Below are 19097 nucleotides of genomic sequence, written 5' to 3'. Positions count from 1 at the left end.
TCAGAGGTGTCCCCAGCCCAGGTGAGGCTGTCAGAGGTGTCCCCAGCCCAGGTGGGGCTGTCAGAGGTGTCCCCAGCGCAGGTGGAGCTGCAGGAGGTGTCCCCAGCCCAGGTGGGGCTGTCAGAGGTGTCCCCAGCCCAGGTGGAGCTGCAGGAGGTGTCCCCAGCCCAGGTGGGGCTGTCAGAGGTGTCCCCAGCCCAGGTGGGGCTGTCAGAGGTGTCCCCAGCCCAGGTGGGGCTGTCAGAGGTGTCCCCAGCCCAGGTGGGGCTGTCTGCTTCTCCTCCCACCCTGCTGCAGCCCCGGCCAGCCCTCCCTGCCAGAGCCAGCCCAGAGGTCGTGTGCTATGGCCACACGCTCCACGGGAACTCGGGGGAGGTTTCCTGCCCGCTTATCTCCAGCACCATATTTTTTTCTTGGTCATGTCAGTAAGCTGCAACAGCTGAGCTGGGACTCAGGGCACCTTCTGTTCACACAGCTGAGCTGGGAAGGCGCTGGGATCAGACAGGGCAAGGAGTTCCTGCCCTCCCAGCAGGGATGTGCCTGCTCTGGGACAAGAGTGCTGCTATTTCCCTCTGCTCCACTCCATCCTTTCATCCCTCTCTCATCTTGCTCCTGCCCAGAATATTTTCAGCTTGGTCCTTGTGAAGGGATAGCAAACCACAGCCCTCTCAAGCTCTTCCTAAAAATGTTTCTTCCAGAAACCCCAAGAAGTGACCAACCACCGCTCACTCCTCTGGAGTGATGGGATTACACAGAGAGCTTCTGTAACTCTTTCCTTTACACAAAACAGAGCAGAAAAACAAAACCAGGAATAACTAACAATACTGTTGCCTGTTTTAGCTGCGAGTCAGAAGTCCAGATTTTTTTCCCCCCAGCATTTCTAATCTGCTGCCAATTTTCAAACACTTCCCCTCTTGGCTCAGAAGTTACTGTGATCCCTTTTCCAACAGGCAACAGTGTCACCACCTCTGGAATATCTCTAGTCTCTTCAAATCCAAAAGGAAAAGAGAAAGTTTCTTCACAAATCAACCTAATTTTTCTACCTGACACCTTGAAAAAAAGAAAAAGTCCTCATTCCAGCCTCAGCTAACCAGCAGGTACCCAAAAGAACCCTAAAGTTGGGCTTCACACTGGCTCCACAGGACTGCTGAGGTTTCACAGCAATAAACTGGACAAGACAGATTTGTAGCACCCAGAACCCAGTCCACAATAAAATGTCCACTTAAATGTTTTGAGGATTTTAAGGGCTTTGAAAGACTTGCTTGTACCAGACAGGAAGGACCTGCCATGACTGGAGCCACCAGCACTGCCCACCTCTCATTCATCACCCACCCCATCACTCCTACTACTATTTTGGGTAAGAAAACACAGAGGTAAAATCCATCTGCTGGATTCTGTTTGCCCATGGCACACTCAAAAATTCTCAATTTGCTAAAACCCCTCTTCCTAGGAGCTTCTACTTCAAATGAACCTAAATGCAGAGAGGAAAAAAACTAAAGGTAGTTTCTAGGAATACCTGAACTGCTACATCCTCTTCAAGGAGGATACACAGAAGGGTCACAGGAGAAGCAGCTCTGGAGGTTTAAGAGCTCAGACATGATCTAAAAGCTGTGTCTGCTGCCACCATTCACAGAACAACCTCCTCGGGTGGAAATCCCAATGAGGGATGTAAAACAACGCTTTCAAGTGCAAACCAGCTTTTTGAGACGTACAACAGCGTGGTTGTTGCAAACCTTACAAAGTTGCTCCTACCTTCCCATTTTTGAGGCGTCCAGAAGAGACAATCCTCGAGACATGCACTTGGAAGGGCCTGCACTCCGTGCTGCACTCAAACTCATCCACCCTGTCCATGACCTCCACCGAGTTTTGTTCCACGAATGAAGCGGTGCCTCGCTTTTTAATGCGGCCACCAGCCTGCTCCAAGCCCTGCCTCCTCACTGTGGAACACTTTAAAAAAGTCACGACAGAGAAGTCCACGTCGGCAACCGCAGAACAGCCCATGTCTGCGGCATCCAGAATATTCTCGGGAATGTCGGGAGAAGGTGGCAGGTCCCGGCCCGTGACCTGACTCTTCTCCAGAGTACTGACAGTGTCTTGGATCTCTTCAGTCACTGCTGCCTGGGGAAGGTGGGTCAGAGCCTCCTGTGCTGCACAGGAGGCACCATTGGCAGCTGGGGAATGGTCCAAGGCCACAGCACCCAGCTGATTCACAGGAAGATCAGGAGAAGGTGGCACATCCCTGCCCACAACCTGTGATGTCTCTGGAGTACTGCCCAAGTCCTGAAACCCCAGCTCGCCTCCTGACAAGTCTTGCAAAGGCAGCTCAGGATTTCTCAAGTCCTGATTATCCAGTTCTGTCCTTGAAATTTCCTGAGCCGCAGCTGGAGATGGATCTATGTCTTTAGCAATCACTGAGGCACAAGCCATGTCCTCAGTATCATGTTCAGGCAGTGATGTCTGTGGAGGGTGGCTCTGAGCCTCAGTCACTGCAGGAAAGGCACCATCAGCAACCGGAGAACAGCCCAGAGCTGCAGCATCCAGATTATTGACAGGAAGATCAAGAGAAGGTGGCAGGTCTCTGCCCACAACCTTCTCCAAGGTACTGCCAGTGTCTTGAAACTCCAGCTCACCTCCAAGCAAGTTCTGCAAAGGCAGCTCAGGATTTCTCAAGCCCTGATTATCCAGTTCTGTCTCTGAAAGCTCCTGAGCAGCTGCTGGAGACAGATCCATGTCTTTAGCAACCACTGGGGCACGAGCCACGTCCCCAGAATCAAGTTCAGTTGGCGATGCCTGTGGGAGCTGGGTCTGCACTTCAGTTTCTGCAGAAGAGTCCCCACTGGCAGCTGGAGAATGGGCCAGGTCCACAGTATCCAGACTAGTCACAGGAAGGTCATGAGAAGGTGGCAGGTCCCTGACCACGACCTGGGTCTGCTCTGGAGTCGTGCCCAAGTCCTGAATCGGTTCAGCCAGAGTCATCTGTGAAAGTTCAGCCAGATCCTCAGAGGGGTCTTTGCTGTTGAGCTCAGTGAAAGGGCCATCTGCAAGCTCTGCCAGCTGGGACATGGATGGTTCTGGCCCAAAGGGAGGAGGGGAGGTGTAATTTAGCCTGTCATTGCCATTGTCCATGCCAGAGGAACCAAAGCCTTTCAGCCCAGCTGTGCCTCTGCAGTGCTGCACCGGCTCCTTCCCCGCTAAACTCTCAAAGCTCAGGTTCTCCCAGGTGCCCGAATCCGGGGACTGCAGACAGGCTCCCACCGTGCACAGAGCCTTGGCGCTCTCATTCTCGATAACCAAGCCCTCTTTGGGGGAGGCAACATCCTGCCTGCGGCCCCGGAAACTGCGCTGAGGCCTCTTCTCATCGGGGGAAAAGGCCCTGGAGGAGCCTCGCAGGCGCCGAGCCGCCTCAGCCACGCTGGTCAAGAACCTCACAACACCCCCAAAGTGAGTGGCTTTGGCGGCGCCGTTTGATTTCTTTCGCTGGCTGAGATTCTCCTCACATCTCGTATCAAAGTCGAAGTAAGAAGCGTAATGATCGGTTGTATTTTCTAAGTTCTGGAAATTGGTTTCGGCCCTTTGATCTGGGAGCTTTGAATTATCTTTGCTAGCTAATGAAATTCCTTTCAGATAGCTCCAGACATCAGAGCTCCTTCCTCTCCTGCTCTCCTGTGGGAGCACAGCACACCTCTTTTGATTGTCCCCTTCTGTAACTGCAGGACTCTTAACGTGTTCAAAATTCAAAGACTCGCTCTTCCTGGCTGGTGTTCTGTGGCAGTTACCATCATTCTCCTCACCGTGTAATCTGCCACTGATATCCCTGAGACATTTGCTTTCAGTGGCATCAGGAAGTTCAGGAATGCTGATGTTCAGCTCGATGTCCTCAAAAGAGGAGTCCAAATCCTCGATGTACCCCGCGTACGAGTGGCGGGAGGGCCTCCGGCCGTCACCCAGCTTCTTCACCCTGTACACAGCTCTCTGCCCACTGCAGTGAAGCTCCTCCTCAGGGTCACACGCATCCTGCGCTCTGGACGCTCTCGAATCCACGTTCTTAGGTGTCCTGGAGGACCTTCCCTTTTTTGACGAGCGTACCCTGTCCATGAAGGATGGCTTTTTTAATTCTGGCACCTCAGAGGCAACTCCCAGCAGAATCATGGACTGGGGTCTGTCTTTATTCGTAGAGAGTCCTTTCCTTCGCCTGACAAAGTTCCAGATCCGGCTGCCCTTGGTTGTCTTCTTATACCTGTTTGTTTCCTCCTGCTCGCTGGGGACTGCGTCACCAGAGGGGCAGTGCTCAGCACCACAGGCCTCCAAGGCATCAGTGCTCCCTCCTTCCATGTTTCCTTGGAAAATCCTGTTGGCATATCCATTGGGAATGCTCACGGAAGCCGTACGCTGGCGGCCCTCTGGAATTTCCATCGCCCCGGCTCACAGGCTGGCTCCAGGAGTCACGGATGCATGGTCCTCAGATTGCTTTCCTCACAAGGCTTTAAGGGAAAAGAACAAAGAAATGCAATTAGGAGCAGAAAGCTCTTAGAAGACACATTTCTTAAAGCATCACAAGTCAAACCTTAATCCCAGTGGCTGTGGTGGTTTTCCCCACTGATTCCAGGCAGGCTGAAATTTTGCTTCCAAACCATATAAATTTTAAAGCTACTTAAATCTGATTTAAATGACTGAACATTTAGTGACCACAAATAAACTTCCTGCGCTAATAAAGTTACCACAAAGTATGCTCAGAATCCCATGAATCACATCTTCGTTTTGCAGGCTGCGGAGACTCTAAATGCATCAAAGTTCACGGCAGAGAGGAGAGAGGAAATTCCAGTGAGTGTCCCTGCAGCACATGTCACTGTCATCTCCACCATCCCCATCTGCCAGAAACTGGCACCATGCTCCCAATGGTTCTGCCTCTCCAGGCAGCCATTCAAAGAAAAGTCAGGACGAGCCTTTTCCTGGAAGCAATGCAACTCTAAAATACAACATCAGAAAACTCGTGGAATATCCCAGCCAGGTTTTTCACACAGTAGCAATGGCACCAGCACGGGAATCCCTCCTGGCACTGGTCTGCTCAATGAAAGCTGCTTGGCCACCAGTCAAAGCTACAAAAAACATGTTCCCCTCAAGTGAGTGGGATTAAAAACACAGTTCTCCCATCCAGAGCAGCAATGGAAACCACTCTGAACCAGCTGTAGGAACACAGCTGAACTCCTGCTCAGCTCCTAAAGCTTCCCTTCCACTGGAATACATCTGCCCTGTCTCAATATTACAGCTTCATGGGGCTGGATCTGCTGGTCCTGGGTTTGCTGCCTAGAACTACATGCCAGACTCAGCGGGGTTAAATTCCCTCAATTTGCAATCCTGCTCTTAGGAGGAGGAAGGAAGAGACAGTGTGCCCCCAAGATGTGGGTTTGACTATGGAGAAACTCTCCACTTTCCCCCATGCAGCAGGAGACCCACACCAGCACTGTGAACATTCCCCATGTCTATCAAAAACATTTAAACTTGCTACTGCTATTAAAATTAAAGTTATTAATGGTTCAGCTATGCCCTGGGCATCTCATGACCTTTGCATGAGTCTGTTTCTACCTTGCCACCAACAAGGGACAACCCATGGATGGCAGAGGCACCACAAAAGCAGAGCACAGCCAACAGAAACAACCAGCATCCTTCTTTTTTATGGACAACAGTCATCTGGCTCTCCATGAGCCCTGCCACAGTGGTTGTGCCAAGCATTTTTGGCACCAGTCTTGCTTAGGGTAGCAGAAATGAGTGTTTGCTGCTGTGGTGGGGCTGCCAGATGTCCACTCACTGTGCTGCCCAAGGCAAGGGGGGAAATAGGATGAAAAAGCTGATGGGCTGATATAAAAAATGCAGCGACCCCTTTCCAATCACAATCCATTTGATTTGCCACCAGCTGGTCTGCATAACAAGACACAAAGATAAAATTAACACTAATGTCTTACTCCTCCCACCATGGCTCAACTTCCTCATCTTCTGAGGGATCTACTTTGCACCAAGGGGTGCAGAAGGATTTGGAACTGGGAGAGGGATGGCAGGGACATAATAGTTATCCTTTCTTGTCATACTTGTCCCAGGCTCCTGTGGGGCCTTCACAGGCCACGGCTCCTGTCAGGAGAATCTGCTCCAGCCTGGGGCCTACAATGGTTACAATTCTTTCAAAGATCCACAGGCTGTAATTCCTACCAGGAATATGCCCCTGCTCTGGTGTGGAGCCTCCAGAGCTGCCATTCCTGCCTGGTGGAGCCTCCAGAGGTGTCATTCCTGCCTTGTGGAGCCGTCCCAGGTCCCGTTCCCGTCAGGAGAACCTGCTCCAGCCTGGGGCCTGCACTGGTTACAATTCTTGCCGAGCTCCACAGCCTATAATTCCTACCAGGAACATCTCCCTGCTTTGGTGTGGAGCCTCCAGAGGTGACATTCTTGCCTGGTGGAGCCATCAGAGGTGTCATTCCTGCCTCATGGAGCCACCACAGGTCCCGTTCTCATCAGGAGAATCTGCTCCAGCCTGGGGCCTGCAATGGTTACAATTCTTGCCAAGCTCCACAGGCTGTAATTCCTACCAGGGACATCCTCCTACTCCGGTGTGGAGCCATCAGAGGTGCCATCCCTGCACTGTGGAGCCATCCCAGGCCCGTTCCCGTCAGGAGAACCTGCCCCAGCCTGGGGCCTGCACAGGCCGCACCTCTGCAGGGATCATCCCCCGTTCCACCACCTCATCCCCACCAACCTCAGGGCTCACAGAGCTGCTTCTCACCCGTTTCTATCCCCTCGTCACTGCTCCTGGCCATTTCTTTGTTAAGCATGTGAGGTGCTGCCAGTGCTGCTGCTGGCCCCGCTCTGCGCTGCGCTGGAGCCGCTGGTGACAACGGCTGTGCCCAGCATGGCCCACGGTGACACAGCCCAAATGTGTGCTGCCAAATATACCTTATAGTGACACAGCCCAAATGTGTGCTGCCAAATATACCCCACACAGCCCAAATGTGTGCTGCCGAATACACCTTATAGTGACACAGCCCAAATGTGTGCTGCCAAATATACCTTACAGTGACACAGCCCAAATGTGTGCTGCTGAATACATCTTATAGTGACACAGCCTAAATGTGTGCTGCCGAATACACCTTATAGTGACACAGCCTAAATGTGTGCTGCTGAATACACCTTATAGTGACACAGCCCAAATGTGTGCTGCCGAATACACCTTATAGTGACACAGCCTAAATGTGTGCTGCTGAATACACCTTATAGTGACACAGCCTAAATGTGTGCTGCTGAATACACCTTACAGTGACACAGCCCAAATGTGCCGTGCTGAATACACCTTATAGTGACACAGCCTAAATGTGTGCTGCCGAATATACCCCACACAGCCCAAATGTGTGCTGCTGAATACAGCTTATAGTGACACAGCCTAAATGTGTGCTGCTGAATACACCTTACAGTGACACAGCCCAAATGTGCCCTGCTGAATACATCTTATAGTGACACAGCCCAAATGTGCCCTGCTGAATACACCTTATAGTGACACAGCCTAAATGTGTGCTGCCAAATACACCTCATAGTGACACAGCCCAAATGTGTGCTGCTGAATACACCTTACAGTGACACAGCCCAAATGTGCCGTGCTGAATACACCTTATAGTGACACAGCCTAAATGTGTACTGCTGAATACACCTTATAGTGACACAGCCTAAATGTGCCCTGAATACACCTTACAGTGACACAGCCCAAATGTGCCGTGCTGAATACACCTTATAGTGACACAGCCCAAATGTGTACTGCTGAATACACCTTATAGTGACACAGCCCAAATGTGTACTGCTGAATACACCCCACAGTGACACAGCCCAAATGTGTACTGCTGAATACAGCTTATAGTGACACAGCCTAAATGTGCACTGCCAAATACACCCCACTCAGTTCCACATCCTGAATTAACACAGCCAAATACAACCCAGAGTTGCACAGCCCAAATCTGCACTGCCAAATGCACCCCACAGTGACACAGCATCACTGGACACAGCCAAACACGCCCTACAATGACACAGCCTAAATGTCCCCTGCACAACACACCCTGCAGTTCCCCAGCCCAGGCACACACTGCCAAACACACCCCGTGCAGTCACACAGCTCCACAGTGGGTACCCCCAGTTACACCCCAGAGTTTCCCAGCCAAATCTGCTTTAGCCACCTCTTTACTCAGCCTCTTGTACCCACCACCGTGGAGGTTTTAAGAGAGAACCTCCTTCCCCAGGCACTTTTGGGGCCTCAGCACCACCTGCCTCCATTTAAACCCTGTAGTGGAAATTCATGTGGGAGCTGCGTTGCCATGGGGCCCTGCAGAGACCACAGAAGCTTTTGTTCCCAAAAAATCAAGAGTTGAGCAGGACAGTTCCTCCATCTGGTGCCTAAGGAGGAGACCAGCTCCTCATTTCTCAGGCTGTCGCTTTGGGATGTGAGTTATTCCCAGACATTCCTGCTGCAGCTTAAAGACCCACACATTGGAATGGGCTGGAAGGAGCAGGGGAAAAAAAAAAAAAAAAAAAAAAAAAAAAAAAAAAAAAAAAAAAAAAGAACTTCAGTCGTTTCAAGTCGTGAAGTCGTGCAGCCAACTGGCAGCAAAAGACAGAAATCACAAACGGCCCTCTTTTTTTGTTTGTTTTCTCTTTCCAGTTTAATGTTTTATTGTTTTTGGCTGGGTGGATCCTGCATGAGGGAGGAAGATTCAAAGGGAAGAGGCTTGCCTGTGAAGTCTTTGGAGGGATGCTAGCACAGAGGAGACAGGCTGTTCCTCATGGAGCAGGCAAAACAAGGGACAGATCCTGCACAGCCCTCCCCTGAGAAGCAACAGAACCCAGAATCACAGGGCACATGGGTGGCTTTAATATTAAATGTGGGGGGATTGTATTATTTTTTTTTAAGCAGCTTTAAAGCTGATGTAAATTAGAGCTGCCACCATGAAGCCAGACCCGAGCACTCTAAGCAGAGGAGACCTATTCTGTGACCAGTGTCTGGTTCCTCCTCTCCATCTCCCCTTCCACCACAGCCTCACCTGAACCTCTCCTCACCTTCAGAACCGCCTTGTGGGTGTTTGAATTCCCCCCAGTCACAGCTGCAGGGCTGCACACACTGAAACAAGCTGACCTTGGCAGGAGCCAGCTCCCAGCACAGCTTCCTCAGTGCCCAGCAGCCCCAGCACTGCCCCTGAGCCAGCTCCAGCCCAGGACTGGCACTGCCTCACCCAGAGCAAAGCCTCCCACCACCCAGGCCAGCTCCAGCCAGCTTCCCTGTCCTCCCTGGAGCAGGAGCTAAAATCTGCAATGCTCCACTGCCTGCTGGAGCTGCCCATCTGCCACTGTGCCAACATCTGCAGCAGCTGCCTGGGGGAAACCTGTGCTTGCCACCAGCCAAACCAAACCTTGGGGTTATTTAGGCCAAACATGACAAAATAAAGTTTGAGGATGGAGGAGAGCAGCCCTGAGAGTGCCTGGTGAACCACTGCCCACCTTTCTGAGGGGCAGGTGAAAGAGGTTTTGAAGCAACACGCTGAGAACAGCCATTAGTCAGAAAACTACACCACTTGTCAACCACTTGTTTGTTTTTCCCCTCCTTGAGCCGCAGTTGCAGATGTCAAGTCCTAGCAAGTTACCACCCAGCAGCTGGGACTACCATCACTTAAAGCAGGGCTTTCACCATAGAAAACTCAATTTCTTTCTGCCTCTTCCACTGCCCTCAGATTCCCTGAGCCCGAGGAAGGTGGCTCAGCCAGGTTGGGAGACCAAAGGCTGGTGTGTTGGCTCTCCACAACACACAGAATCTCACCTGGAGGGGAAGAGGGTTTTATAAAACTCCAGCTATCAAGCAAACCCTGCCAACAGCTCCAGTGTACAGGGCTGTGTGAGTCCCTGCCTTGCCCTGCTCTTCTTCACAAAAGCAGCAGCCCTTCATTCTGAAAACTCACTTTCCCTTTCCAGCTCACTGAGGGGGGGGATGAATAAACTGAGATTAATAAAATCCCCAGCCAAGGGCACCAGGTGTGTTACACAAACATCTGCATCTACAGCCACGATCCCCCCTCCAAATTCCTTCCATATTTTTGTGTTATCCCAATCTCTAAGAAAGAAATAGGTGCTCTGTTTCTCACTCGTGATTGCACAACATCCCCTTGGCAACAGGCTCTTCCTGCACCATACAGGTGGAAGTAAGAGCAATTTTGCTCCTTTTCAGTGATTTAGCAAACAGCCAGGAGAAATAACAGCACGGGCCCAGGGAACACCCACTGAAGCTGACAGTTCTCACAGACTTAAAGGACACTGAATCAAGCCCAAGCAGTCAGGGCTGTCCCAAGCCACCCCTCAGGAGATGACCTCTTCATGGGTAACCTCCTGCTGCTGAGCTGCCCTACGCAGGTTATCCACAAGCAAAGCAAAACCAGGCTGTTAAACCAGGTTAAACCACGACACCAGCTCCAAAAGCATCAAGGGAGCAAGACCTGCTAGAAAGGAAACATCGATTAGGAAAGGTCTGATCCAGGCTGAGTTTTCTCAAGAGATCCCAGTGATGGAAAGAAACTGCTCATTTAACAGCACACAGTTCAGGCTGTTTGCCAGGCAGGCACCACACAATCCCTCAAATCTTCTTCAGATCACTGCAGGTTTTGGGCAACAAGCAGAAGTAACTTTTAAAAAATATATTTAGTGCTCTGAAGCACTGGCAGAGGCTGCCCAAAGCAGCTGTGGCTGCTTGACCCCTGGAATTTCCCTTGATCCCTGGAAATTTCCAGTGCTGAGCTGGACTGGGCTTGGAGCAATCTGATGGAAGGTGTCCCTGCCCATGGCAGAGGGTGGAACAAGATGATTTCAAAGGTTCCTTCTAACCCAAACCATTCTGTGATTCCAGGATCCCTTGGTGGTGTGGGATCCTGGAGCATGCAAGTTCCAGGCAAATGGTAAATCCCTTCTATCAGGTGACCCAAAGAACTATTTTGACTGGGGCCCTGAGAAACAATAAACCTTTGAAGGGAACAAAGAGGAAATTGGTGGTGGGGTTGCCTTTGGGGCAGCCTAGACAGGATCACGTGCCAGAAACACGCTCTCCACCACAGAGCTGCTGGCTCAACACACCTGGACAGACCCAAAGTCATCCTGGAGGGTTCTGGAGGCAGAGGTAAGAGGGTGTGAGGCTCACTGCACCCCGTGTGCAGAGGAGAAGCTGAGGGGCTCAAAGGATGTCAGAACAGCCGGCTCTCCCCGGCACTGTGACAACCTGCGCTGGACGTTCCAAGGACAGGATTTGTGCTCAGTGTGGACCAGCAGCTCCAGACACCCCTCCAAGGCTCTCCATCCCCCTCAGTGACCTCCCAGCAGAGGCACGTTTGCTGCCAAGCCCCGTGTCCCCCCAGCAGCCCCGGGCTGGAGCGAGAGGCTCCAGAGAGCCGAGAGCCCGGCCGGGCGCTGCCGGAGCTGGAATGTCCCTGGGCCCCCAGGGACACGATCTTCCACTCGCCTCTTCCTCTGCAGGATCCAAAATAACAAACAAGAAGGAGCCTTTGGCCATTGTTTCTCGGGGGAGGGGGGTGATGGGGACAGGGCACGAGGCGCAGCCTGCCAGAAGGCATGGCTGAGCTAAGGAAGTCCTGCCTGGGCTTCGCTGTATCCGCTCCTCTCCAGGAGGGGTGGGGGGAGGCAGGAAGGAGAGAAAATAGAGAACAAATGATCATATAACCCTTGAGAGAAACCTGTCTGCTCTCCGAGAGCGCATTTAGCCCAAGCATGCAGCGCCTCTTGCTATACAAAAGAAAAAGAGGAAAGAAAACCCCGCCAGCTCTTCCGTTACCATGTTCTACCACCGAAAAAAAATGGGAGGAAACAGATGTTAAGCTCTCCAGCATCAGGAAATTATCTCTTTCATGGGGGTACAGTTACTTCAGTGTATTTAGGTCAAACAAATAGGGAGAGAATCGTGACTTCTCCCCCTTTCTGTTTATGTCTCCACGGACGTTTCAGACTTGCTGGGTGCCACATGCAAGGACCAAGGGCAGCGCTGTGTTTGCTCACAGAGCACATCCCTGAGGATGCAGCCTGATGATCAGCAGATCCCTGCCAGCAGATCCCCACCACACAAACCACTGCAGCCCCTTACAAAAACCCAGCATCCTGTTTGTGGGTCAAGGAGGAGAGTTTGCCGCTGGGCCTCGGCCAGGCGTGGCAGCACTGCAGCTTGATTGTTCATTTCAATAGAGGTGGAAGGAGAGACCCGGGTGGAACATCTGCAAAAGGGATCTCCAGGCCATCAGTGAGTGCGGTTACGACTTTCCGGCTCCGGGCTCCCCAAGGAGCACAGCGCCCGTGCCCATAGGAAGTGACCAGAGAATTGAACCAGCATTTCACAGGCTCTGCAAATCCCTTCCACAGGAAGCTAAACCCCTTCATTAAGAGCAGGAGGCAGACAAGGGAGCAGTCTGAATCCCTTCCCAGTCAGGAGTGGATAGACGTTATCAAAACACCGAGTTTTAGAATCACAGAATCGTTAAAGTTAGATAAAATCTCCAAGATTTATTCCAGCCATCAACCCAGCACCCACCACCACAGTGACAACTAAACCATGTCCTCGGGTGTCACATCCACACGTTCTTTTAGTATTTCCAGGGATGGTGACTACACCACTGGCAGAAGGGACCTTGCAGCAATGACTGAGGGCAGACTACCAGACAAGATAACCCCAGGCAAACACACCACGTTCCCTGTGGCAGCAGCAGCTGCCCCACATGGTTTGCACTGCTTTAAGCCAAAGCTTTTACAGTCCTGGATCTGCGTTTGTGCTCCTGCTAACTCAATCTTCAGCGGGCAGACGGATGGATGCACAGACTGATAGCTCCAGCCCTGGATTTATAAGGACGGAACTCAAAACTTCAGGCTGAGTAAATCAGTTCACTCATGTATAATTTAAACATTACTTCCTTCCCATTTCAGGGAGCTTTAGAGTTTGTGCGGTGGCTAAACACAATGAAATTAGAGCAGGAGACTCATTGTGCCTGAGGGAGAGAGAGAGAAAGAGTTGCTCCACTGCATCTGTCAGACAAACTGGGCTGGAGCTGGCACTGCTGGAACAGCTCACTGCAAACCCTCAGCTCCACACTGGAGATGGGCTGGAACTGCAGGGAGGTGCAATCCAGCTGAACAAGGCACCAGCAGCACATGGAGCACTAAAAACCTTACACCGAGCCAGGAGCAGCTTTAAATATACACAGGGAAAGGAAAGAGGCAGCACCCAGCTCCTTGTGCAGAGCTGAGCAGGACAAACTGGAGATAAAAGCAAAGAGATAAAAATCTCTGGAATACAACTGTGACACATCGGTTCTTGCTGAAGGTGGGTTTCAGAGCAAGCCTCTCACAGAGCCCACACACCTCTGGCACTGTGTCTGTGCTAAATGTTCCTCCAAAGTCACAGTGCTGACCCAGGAACTGCAGATTCACCCTCTGCCCACTGCACCATCACCCCCTGCACACTCCTCCACATTTCCCCTTTTTTGCAATTCTAAATTCTTCTGCTCTACAGAAAATAAACCTGAGGTGAGTCCTGGAGAGATCCAAAAAGATCCTTTTGGAACTGGCAGCCAGGATGGACAGGGACCCCCAGGAAAAGGAGGGAGCCTGGAGAAGGAATCACCTGCCAGCACAAGGTTGTTTGGATGCACAACATCTGTTTCCCCAACCTCTCCAGCTATTTGCATGAACTGTCACCAATCTAATACCAAAATATCTGCCATTACACGTAGATTATTTAAGCTGTTCAGCAATCAGTTGAAAGCAGTTAATTATAGGTAAGAACATTTAATTACTATCCAGCAGCAGCTGTAGGTACTTTACTACCACAGTGATGAGCCAAAACACAATAGAACAGGCAGATTCAGGGGTCTACACCCATCCACACCCCACTGATGTCAGCTGAACAACACAACCACTGGCTGCCATGCTTTGGGAACCAAAAGCTTCGCGGTGCTTGTGACATTATCAAACTGACTAATTGGGATTGCAGAGTAGAGATGCCCCAGGAACTTTACACCTGTGAGATTCCCTATAAAATCCTTGCCTTCTCCACAAATCCCCCAAGCAAGAAAGCGTGGTCTGAACATCAGAGCAGCAATCAGCGGCCAGCATTTAATTGTTTATATCTCGAGACAAAGATAGTGTCTAAATAATTGTCTATTGTATCGCAGAGACAGCACAGGAAAGCTCTTCCCCTCGCTGGGAGCCTGCAGGTCACACATGCTTCTGCCATAACATTTGCTATAAATAATCCTCGCTGAGCCCAGCTCTGGGTTAGGTACAGACCAAGGCAGCGCTGTGCTCCTATCGGTTTCATCCATTAGCCCTCCCCAGAGAGAGCATATCCTACCCTATTGTTCCTGCTCAAATGTTTGAAAGAATTATTTTTTCCTTGCTCCTTTTGTTTGGGGAGTTTATTTATGTTTCCTCTTTGACATGGACTTACTACTAGGAAAAAAAAGAAGGAGTGCCACCTTCCAGAGCAGCTCGCCGATGCCAGCGCTGAGATGAGGAGCAGAGGGTCACATTTAGAGGACACTGCCACAGTTACAGGCCTCCCAGTCTGGGATCCTGTGCTAATGTAGGCTCAGCACATTCAGATCAGGATTAGGAACAAAGAGCTGGGTGCCAGCTCCAGCCCCGGATTCACATGCAGAGGCTCAGAGCGCAGGCAGCAACCCGTCCTGCTCAAACATCTCCAAGGATTAGTGCAGCAGGTTACTCAGCAGCTCCCTGATGTGGCCCTGGTGATGTCAAAGAACACCTTACCTCTACTTCGTTCTCTCACTCCCAGCCCTCTTTCTGCCTCCAAACAGACCCAAAGTTCCCCTCAGGCAGCTCCATGGGTGGGATTTACCCTGCTCCCCTTTTCCTCACAGCAGCTGGACACAACATGAGCACAGGGCTGGGCAGGGGCTGGCTGGCTCTCCTCTCTCCAAGCACCTCCTTGTGGAAAACCCAACTCTTCAAGCACAGCTCCTTGAGTACAAGCTCCCTACCCTGCTCTGAAATTGGTGACAAGTCTCACTTTAGAGCCTCAGGTATCACGTGAACAAATGTCTTTGCCCCTCAGCAGCAAATAATTTCTTCAAGAATCTTCTGCACTCTTTTTTCCATAAAATCAATCCAGTTTCTGGCTGCTGGAAGGTTTGATGGCCCAAAGCAGTCCAGTGTCATCTGCTGTGCCTCTGTCCATCACAGAAAGGTCAGTGTCCTTGCACTAAATTTCCCTTAGGCACATGAAAAAACTACTCTGGTGTTTCTAGAAAATCACAGTGACTGCCCTGCTCTCAGGCTGGGGCTTTTCACCCCAGAAAGGCACTTCCAGGAGTGACACAGAGAACTTCTAGTGGTTTGACACCTGCCTGCACCTCACTCTTCCCTCCCCAGGTGACTCAAAAGGTGTCTCCTAGACAGGCTGACACCTTCCTGCTGCTTTCCCCCTTAACAGCAAGGACCCCAAATCCCCCTTATCAGCACCCAGAGGCACTGCACACCGAGCAGCAGCACAGGCTGAGCCCAGGCTGGCACACAGCGATGCTCTGCAGGAGCTACAGCCGGGTGGGTGATGTCTGGAGCCCAAATTCGGTGGGAATGCTGCTGGGTTATCCTGCATTTGTGCAGCTCAGCTGCTCCTCATCTCCTAACCCAAGGGTTCAGATCCCCAGTTTATCAACGCCAGTCCACCAGGATGATCCCACAGGGACACTAAACCGACCACAGTGAGGTGAGGGGCCCTGTCTGGGTGTCCCCAGCGTGGCTTTACCCTCCAAAAGGGGCTGTCAGCTCCCATTGCTCACGCTCCAGAGCCTGCTCCAGCCAGCCACACTCTGCTGGGGCCACGCAGGGAGCCAACACTGCAGCCAATTAGCGCCACTGCTGATGAGCTTTTCATCTCCTGCCCCCGCCACAGGGATGGGGCTGTGCAGACACAGGTGGCCACAGCCCTGGCTCCTCTGCCTGCCCTCCCCAGCCCTGTTCACCTTTGGTTTTTTTAGGGATCAAAACTCAGCAGAGCAGGAGCAGCCAAAGGTTCCTTTTGTCCCTGTTTATGGAACAAACCCTGAATCTTTTTACGAGGAGCTGGGGATTGTCTTCTGAGCAGTAGGCACCTTTCTATTTCACCCTTTTCTATATTCTGTATATTCTGCAGTCTCTCCAATGACTCCTTTTCAACAGCAAACCGATTCATTGCCACGTGTGGCAAAACCAAAGCCACAAGCAGGGGAGGACAGGAGCAGTCACCCTGAAATGCCCATCCCCTCTGAGGTGCAGCTCCAAGGATGAGCCCAGCACACCTGCAACTTCACCCAGGCTTTAAAACACAAACAGTGTGGGAACATGTGCAGGCAATATCCAGTTTCTGCAGGAAATTGCACAGCGTGGATATCCAAACATTGCCATCAGGCAAAAAAACCCAACATCTTGATTTGCCAGCTCATGTCACACAAACCTAAATTCTTTACAGGTGACAGTGTTCAGCCAGTGCAGAGCAGCAGTGATCTCCTTTCACAGCCCAGGAAAGCCCTGCAGCTCCACAGCAGCCAGGTGTGAGGCTGCAAATCCTCGGAAAAGACAAGGATACAAGCTCTGCAAGGATGTGCACCCCGTGGAGGATGCAGTGAGGCAGCTGGTGTTCCCTCAGTGCTGGGTTCCAAACCCTGCTGAGCTGCTGCAGGAACTCCCACAGGCTCCACGTGCCTGCACAGGCAGGGCAGGAGCAGCCCCAGCTCCCAGGAGCTCCCCAGCACTGCCAGCATCCCCAAAACCTGCTCAGCTCCCTGCAGCTCCCAACAGAGCTGGGCCTTTCTCCTGCCTGGAGCACCAAGGCAAAACCCCCTTGGGCTTCCCGGCCACGTGCTGGGGCTTTGCTGCCACATTTCCACCCTGGAATGAAATCACCTCTAATGCACAGGCTACAGCAAATCCAAACCTCTGAGGAGTCAATCCTTCCTGCTCTTGGAGCATCAAGAGTGGATTCTGAGCGGGCTCCTACCCAAGTGTTTGGCACACAAAATGCCTCAGGACATCAGGGTGAGGGCAGCAAATATTCTGACAGGTGACTGCTCCCAGGGACAGCACCTTCCCAAAACCACTGTGATTCACAGCCCACGTCAGCAGCGTGGAAAAAGTGACCTCTCCTTCCTTCAGAGGAAACAACAGACGTGTTTTTAAAAAATAAAATTAAATTAAAGAATATGGGCTTGTCCAGCAGAAGACCTGAGCAAAACTCAATCGCCACATAACCAAAAATTTTGCATTGATTTTAATCCCTCTTTTTCTTGCCCTTAATTCCCTCTTCCCCACAGGAGCAGGCAGAGGAGTGCCAGCCCAGCAGTGGCACTTACGGAACAGCTGCAGTTTCACAACTACCTGCAGCAAGAAAATCAAGAAACCCGACAGAGCGTGCCAGAAATAATCTCCCTGAAAGACAGAGCAGCTGGGAAGGGCTGGAAAGAGCCATCCCTGGCACAGGGCAGCTGTGGGACACACAAACACAGGGCAGCGACCCTCTGCCCCCCACAGCCCCCAGGGGCTGACAGGACAGGTCCAGGAGGGCAGGAATGAAGTACCCAATGAAAAATCAATTAAACCCACTGAAATCTTTGTGATTCTCATGTCCAAGACATCACTCTTGCTTCATTTGTTCCAGCCCTGGCAGGAGCCTGTGCTGAACTCCCCTCCCAAGCTGCTCCTCCCCGGGGTGTAGGGGCAGAGAAAAGGCAAAGGAAAAGAGAAATTAATTTAGCCTCTGCTCTGGGAGGTGGGTTATAGGCTGGTTTTGAGGATTGTCCTGTGCAAGACCAGGAGATGGACTTCAGTGACCCTCGTGGGTCTCTTCCAACTCAGGGACACAAAGTTCTGGCCCATCTCTACATCTCAGTGAAGCTCCACAGCCACCAGACCAAACCCAGCTGTTATTTATCCACCTTAAAACGTGGTGTCCCCACGCCTCCACAGCCAGAAATCACAATTTAAACCACGTGAGGCTGAACCCCAACTCCCTACCACCAGCAGAAGAGCAGATTAACAGCAGGTTCTGCTATTGGCTGGACTCTGCAGAAAATCCTGCCCCAGATTGTTGCTTCTCTAGAAACCCTCCTGCACACTCAGGAAATGCTCCCAGACACCCCTAACCCACAAAACTGTGCCTTTAACACCAAAATCAGATTTCTCACCAACATGTATTTAGGTGCCTAAACTAAACTCGAATTAGGGGTGTCAGTATTTATTCTTGCCTTGTGTTGTCCTCATGCAGTAGAGGGGACAGAAAGAACCAGGGAAGATCCTCCAGCACCTAAACCCAGGGCTCCTTCCTGCTTCCAGCCAAAGCTGTACCTCCCTTTGTGTCTGAGGGGATGCTTTGGATCCCCTGAGCAGTGAGTGCCTCGAGGAGCATCCAGCAATCAATCCACATTCCATGGAGTTATCCTGCAGCAAAGCTCTTCCCCAAAAAAAAACCCCAAAATTCATATTTTTTCTTTAGACTGTCTTAATTAACACTTACAGCTTACACTGTTGCTGTACATCAAGGTGAGACTTTCCAGGATTCAAAGCAAGGTGCTTGGAAAGATTCCAGAGTAATTATCAGGCACAACGTTCCAGCTTCAAATCCCAGGAACAGACCCTCTGTATTTATTTCCTACAGAGCTTTTTTTGGGGCACTGCCCTCATCCTTCCTGGGTGCAAAACCCAACCATCACAGAGGAGTTTTAAGGAGTACAAATACACCAGCCTGGATCATGTAAATTTTTATATATATATATATAAACCCTGCTGCTTCCTCCTGTGCTCTGGACAAGGGCAAACCCTTCAGAGGAAAGGGGCAAGAACTTCATTAAGGGCAGTTACAGAATAATCTGTGTCTTGGAGAAAACTGCTCCTACCTGTGTCAAACACGGGCTGGGTTATGTCATTAATTTACTGCCATTTTCTGCAAATATTTCTACCTAATGCAACTCATTATCTTTACAAAAGTTTATTTAAATGCTTGGCTTTAATTATCATGGCAAGAAGTCACGGGGACCGATTATAGA

At 51.1% G+C, this 19097-nt stretch overlaps 1 protein-coding gene across 4 annotated transcripts in view; it reads right to left on the bottom strand.

The window, feature by feature from the left end:
• ARHGEF9 (Cdc42 guanine nucleotide exchange factor 9) overlaps positions 1 to 19097 on the bottom strand; it is a 188734-nt gene that overhangs the window by 162780 nt on the left and 6857 nt on the right. For all 4 annotated transcript variants that reach the window (XM_066333880.1, XM_066333881.1, XM_066333879.1 and 1 more), the window contains exon 2: positions 1753 to 4481. In XM_066333880.1, coding sequence (XP_066189977.1) covers positions 1753 to 4413 — 2661 coding nt within the window. In that variant the 5' untranslated portion in view covers positions 4414 to 4481. The remainder of the gene's footprint in view (positions 1 to 1752; positions 4482 to 19097) is intronic.

This window comes from Sylvia atricapilla, chromosome 21 (genome assembly GCF_009819655.1).
Source record: "Sylvia atricapilla isolate bSylAtr1 chromosome 21, bSylAtr1.pri, whole genome shotgun sequence".
Lineage (NCBI taxonomy): Eukaryota > Metazoa > Chordata > Aves > Passeriformes > Sylviidae > Sylvia > Sylvia atricapilla.
This window is presented reverse-complemented; position numbering and strand designations above follow the sequence as displayed.